Source organism: Lepidothrix coronata, unplaced genomic scaffold, assembly GCF_001604755.1.
Source record: "Lepidothrix coronata isolate B3197 unplaced genomic scaffold, Lepidothrix_coronata-1.0 Scaffold82, whole genome shotgun sequence".
In the NCBI taxonomy this organism is placed as follows: Eukaryota; Metazoa; Chordata; class Aves; order Passeriformes; family Pipridae; genus Lepidothrix; species Lepidothrix coronata.
Window position 1 is genome coordinate 2,680,320 of NW_016690262.1, and position 5,966 is coordinate 2,686,285.

Below are 5,966 nucleotides of genomic sequence, written 5' to 3' on the forward strand. Positions count from 1 at the left end.
ACAGTTTAATTTCTACAAGCTTCATTGAAACTGTAGTTGTGGTCCAATTACTTTCTGCAGCAGGTGAACAACTCAGTGTTATTTACCCTTCCTTCCCTTCTTCCCTCCCTTTTCTCTTGCTGCAGCTCTGTTGTTCACTCCTTTATTCTAGGACAAGAAGAAAATATTGTCCTTTGCAGTAAAAGATGCAACAGAACATTATTTCACAATGGATTAGGATGTTGTTCTTGTTCTTGATATATTAGGAAAGGAATAAGTGTGCTTATTTTCTAACAAAGAGAAGTTGGTTTTGTTGCTTTACAGTTTGTTTGTAGGTCAATAAAGTGGTTATATTTTACTATAATAACCTGATTTACATACTTTCACACAACATGGGTTTTGGTTTTTAATGTGATGACATACCTACTTAAAAATTATTTGTTATATTTAATATTTTCCCAACAGTATATACTTAGTTATTGTGATTGAAGATCTTACAAGTATCCATCCATGAAAGGCTGGGGTTTTTTTAATTAGTTTCCCTTCCCAGCAACAGAAAGTTTCCGTTAAAAAGAAAAGTCTTCAAAAGTAGTCCTTTTTTTTTTTTTCCCAGGGCAAATATTTCATGCAAAGTTCTCTTTCACTGTAAGTTTGTAACATAAAATATTACTTCAGTGGCAATGGCAGGTAGGTAGAGGCATATGAAAGCTTTACTGTGTATTAAAAGGCAAGACATGGAAATCAAATTATTTCTAATTTCTTTTTTTCCTTAATGTTTAAAGGTATTCAGAGAATTGCAAATGAGCCAAAGCTGGAGTTCAGTCTTGGTAAGATATCATTTTGAATTTTTGCAATTGTAGTGGCCTCTGTGTGTGAAGAGATTATATATACATATATATATAGAGAGAGAGAATATTTTACAGTGTAACATGTTAAAAAAAAAAAAAAGAAGAGCCCTGATTCCTTTAGGTGGGAGACGTGCCTGAGGTGCCTGTGCATATCTTTTGAAATGCTGATTATAGTTTCTTAATTGGTTGGAATGGCTAAAGGTCTATTGAATTCTCTAATGCTGTGCTGCTCTACCAAGCTGAAAATCTGCCCAATAGCTTTTGTGAATGTCATTTGTGAAATGCTGCTTATTTGGGAAAAGACATTCAAGTAGAAGTTTTTAAAAAGATGTTTTGTTCAGATAAGAGTCCCGTTACTTTAGAACAAGCTTGAATCTAGAAGTGATATTATTTTGTAGAGTCAATATAAATGAGTACCTGATTTCGACTTTTTATACTTAGTGTAAGTAATTAGTATATGAGAGCTATATATTGCTATAGTATGTAAGAGAACTTTGTTTTGGGAGGTGTTATATCAGCTCAAGCGTCCCCCTCTGTTCAAAGCTGCACATCCTGATTAAGATGGCTCGGTAAGTCAAGCAAGCTAATTGAATGATCATGTATTTGTGATACAAGATAAAGGTGCACAGTATTTGCAGCCCCAAACCGTGCATTTAGAAAGAAAGATTGTCTACTTTGACACTGTTCTTTCAGTGCAAAAGCTCTGAAGCTTTTGAAACAGTAAGTGAAATAGTTATTTGCTGCAGAAGCAATAAATACAATAATTCCATACCAGCGATAAGAACAATAGCTAGGTTTAGTTGATTAATGGTTGAGCTCTCTCTTCAAGTTGTCTTTTCCAACTTAAATGGTCCTATGATTATTCCCTGCTCTTGTGTGCAGGAAAATAACTCAATTGCAAATAGTGTCCAGTTTGAAATATCTGATGCTACATCCTCCATGCATTCTGAACAGACTAAAACTTGTCAAATTTGTTATGATTTTTGCATCCATATGACCTGCTAATATTCATCTCACGTACACTAAGAAACTTTTACTCGTCGTTATTCAGTATCTGTTACATTTATTCTGGTGTAAAAACTTTAAAACACCTATTTCAAAAGAGAGTGTGTATGTGAGGAAAAGGGAAATATAGATCTCTGTAAGCAGGATATTATATAAATATCTACCAGACTCTATTATTTGGAGATACTGAATTGTCTACAAACAAATATCCTTCAGAAACTCCCGAACACAGCAAACAGATTGGCATCAGTGACATGACTGCAGGTTCTGTTTCTGCTCATTCCTTCATGGGAGCCTGTTTGCTGACCTTGTCCTTGGATCTGGGTTTTTACTTGACTTGTGTGCTGCTGCAACTATGCTGATGTAAAAGCTGATACCCTAAAGCTGTGCCCTCCAGGGCAGATGCAGTTCTGTTTGATACAATCATTTTTAGACTAACTTTATCTGGGTAGCTTTATCTGTATGTCTTTTAAAAATTGGACAGTTATGACATTACAATAAACTTTGTCTAGTAGTTTTTTGGTTTTCTGTTTGTTTTTTTTTTTTTTCCTGTAGGGACTATTCCTGCTGAAATTGTTAAATGTAGGCATGGAAGAAAGGCCTGGATCTCTGTTGGGGAATCACCATGCCATAATAATTATTAAGAGCTATTTTAACTTTTCTGTGCCTCTCATTATGCATTATATAGGTGATGTGACTGTAATATTTGGGCATAGCTAGTAATTGCAGTGTTCCAGTGATACCAAACTCCCAGAATGACTCTGGTGTGGTGTAGGAGAGGAAGGAAGGTGCTGCAGGTAGTGGCTGCAAATTAAATGAGCAATGCTTCAGGAGAAGTTGCTTTCAGTGATAAATGTGCCCCAGCAGGCAGAGGTATAGAAACAAAGTAAAGCCATTTTCAGACTTGTGCTGGACGAATCTCTGTTCACTCACGATGTCAGTGTTTGTGTTTTGTATTGGGTTGTTTCTAGTAGGCTTTTATGTTCTGTGGTTTGTTTTCCAACATTATCGATTGAGTCATTGCAGCTCTCTGAGTGATCTTATACATTGACTTTTGCTGCTGCTCAGGTAACAAATAAGAATAGCAGAGTAAACCTCTTACTTTTGACTGGTACTCCTGCCCAGTGTCATAAACCAGGGATATTTGGCCATGCAGGAAACTGCATAAAGCTGATTCCTAGTGTCTTGATCCTAAAATAATGGTACATATTCAAGCATAACGTATTTGCATTAGGGGAATCCAGCACCTGTGCTGTTCACCTGGTTACTGACAGGGCTGGAAGGGACTCACTCTGGCAGCCTGGTCTGGGCACTTGGGGAACACGCTCTGCTGCTGGCAGGCCAAGGACACTGGTTGACTGACATTGCCCTTTGAAGGCTTGGATTATGTCTAATTAAAGACTTGGCATTAACTTTAGCTCATCAAGGACTTCCAAGATCTCTCTGTGAGGTGGTGCAAAGCAGGATGAGATGGGAGAGGGATGTGCTGCAAGCGGGCACACTGCTGTGATGTGTGCCTGGCTTAGGTAACCAAATCTTAGGGCTCTATAGAGACATTTCAACTTGATTAGACTGGCCTTTGGCATTTAAAATTTGGAAGGCAAATCTATCAGCTAATGACCTGTAAAGCTGGTCTCTAGCCCTGAAAGAATGACTTATAGCTATAATTTTGTTCATATGCACTGTATAATCAATATTATATTAGTGAAGTAGCATGTATATATATATGCAAATAGACATTTGCTTATATCAGTTATTATACATGTTTTTAACTATATTTAAAAAATTGGAAGTTTTCTCATAACTGTATTTTAACTCTTCTGTCACTAGCTGGTCAATAAATAACATTCAGGAATGGAACTTGAGTAACTGAAACAAAATGCAGCTTTTTAATAATATTTGGATACTGCCTAATACTTGAGTTTTATTTAGGGACATTAAATACTGTTTTTCAAAGTTCGAGGTTCTGATAACTAGATTTTGAAATAACATGGCTAAAGTCTTCCTAGGGATTTGTATTCTGTTGTGGTAGCTGTCTTGCTGCATCCTATATCCCTAATATTCTAGAAAGCATTCTCTTCATAAAATGTTGGAAACATTGCCTTCTTTTATTTTATTTTAAAGTTCAATAAAGTGTCTTTTTTTTTTTCTTCTTTTCCTGAGCTTAAAGCAAAGAAATAAAACTCTTCTAAGTTATGGCTTTCCACTGCCATACACTCAGGATTTTCAGGAGTGTACCTGCTCGTACTCGTAACATAACTCTGGAGTCAGAGCATTCTTTAGACTAAGATGTTTGATTTTTGCATTTCTGGGGACTCTTTGGAAAAATGGCTGATTTCTGAACCTTGTAGCTGCTGATAAGTTTTACTTTGCAAACTTTCTCCTGTTGTTTGGCTTTTCAAGTCATCGTGTTCTGCCTGCTGTTCCATGAAGGAGGTAGCAGGGTGCTGAGCAGAGAGGAGGAAGAGAGCAAAAGGGATCAACAGACAGTGGGCCTGAATAACAAACCAATCTAACACACAGTGAAGCTGATAAGAATCTTTCTCATGACTTTGAAGTGTGCAGGGTTAGTTCTTTCATAGATGTTTATTTTGGAGCTACTGTTCTTGGCTGCTTCTTTATAATATCCCATCCCTTGAGTATCAGATGTAACTAAATATGGTGCAGGTTCCTGACCTTCCATTGATGTAGCATAGCTACTGTGTGATATGTCCACTCAGCTAAAGTATTAGGTAATAGTTATGGGAAATAAATTATATCATACATGTTGGTGAACACTATTGTGAAATTTTCAAGAGCTTGCACCTCGAAAGGAATTTGTATTTACCTGATGGTGAACTGACAAAGCAGCACAAGAAAACTCCAATAATCAGAAAAATAAGGGAGCAGGATAGAAGGCACAGTTGGTAGTCAAAGTGCTCAAACATGAACTTGGTTATGAACATGATGTTAACATGGAAAAACAAATTAGAAAAAAAATCAGAAAAGTTCATTACTCAATGATCAGTAGAATTAATTTTGACACATTTTAGTGGGGTTTTTTGCAGTTGTCTCATGGATTAGAGTTGTGAAGAGAGGGCAAGGGATACTGTGGGTGTGGTATAGTGATCTAAACACCTGTATAGAAAGGAATGTCCCTGCACATGTTGTAGGCATATTCCCTGCACACGTTGTAGGCATATTCAGACAGTAATTTTAATGAGAACACCTGTCTGGCATTTCCAAAAGCTCTAATTTTTTTTGCAAATATGTTAGGGCAGCGAAATTTGATGGACTGCTCTGTTGTTGAGTAACATCTTGGTACTTTTTAAAGTATAGCATAAGGCAAATCTTCCGGGTATGTCCTTTTACAAAATCTCATTAAATGGTGCACAATTTACAGAAAATTTCAAGTAGTTGAAAGAATTAAAATTAGAAATTTCTACATTATTTACTTATTCATTTTACCAAGTAATGGGTTGATACAAGAACAGTCTACCTGTAAATGCAGAAGTTTTTCTTATCCACTGTCTTATTTTTCCTCAAGTACTATTGTAATGGCATCTCTTGGAAAAGACCTTGAAGCAGATTTAACTCTGCATACTGAACATACATGGTACACTGATGGTGCTCAAAGAGCATGACTAAATGATTTTTCCAATTCTGAAACATAATTTGGAGCTCTTTCAGCAATAGCTGTTCCTAGAAGAATGATAAGAAGAAAGACTTGCTTCATCCATATCACACACTTGAAGCCTGAGTCCTGATTGTAGCAGAACTTTCCCATCTAGCTTGGTTATCCTTCTGCTTCATCAAGGTACGAGTTGGTGAATAACTGCTCTGTTGTGTTAGCCAAATAAAATGAAAAAAAAAAATCATCATCATCTTCACACTTTTGAGTAAATTTAAATAGTGATCATTTCTCTGTGAATCAAATTCACAGTGTCACTTATTGCCAAAGGGTATTTATCCCTCAAAAAAAGTTAATTGTTGGCCATTTAGGAACAATAGTAGCAAAAACATAAAAATGAAGACTGGGTTTGAGATTTTTACAGTTTACTTTTACATTTTGCTCTTTTTTTGTTCTAACTTTGCTGAAGTTTGTTCTGATCCCACACAAATTCCATCTTCCACCAAACAAGGTAGTCAGGTTTT

At 36.2% G+C, this 5,966-nt stretch overlaps 1 protein-coding gene across 11 annotated transcripts in view; it reads left to right on the forward strand.

Moving 5' to 3' along the window:
- Window positions 1-5,966, forward strand: part of INPP4B (inositol polyphosphate-4-phosphatase type II B) — a 373,198-nt gene that overhangs the window by 176,730 nt on the left and 190,502 nt on the right. For 10 of the 11 annotated variants that reach the window (XM_017820365.1, XM_017820368.1, XM_017820366.1 and 7 more), the window contains one exon: window positions 762-806. In XM_017820365.1, coding sequence (XP_017675854.1) covers window positions 762-806 — 45 coding nt within the window. Of the gene's footprint in view, window positions 1-592; window positions 667-761; window positions 807-5,966 lie in introns of all 11 variants that reach the window. The other variant, XM_017820374.1, reaches the window with a different exon arrangement.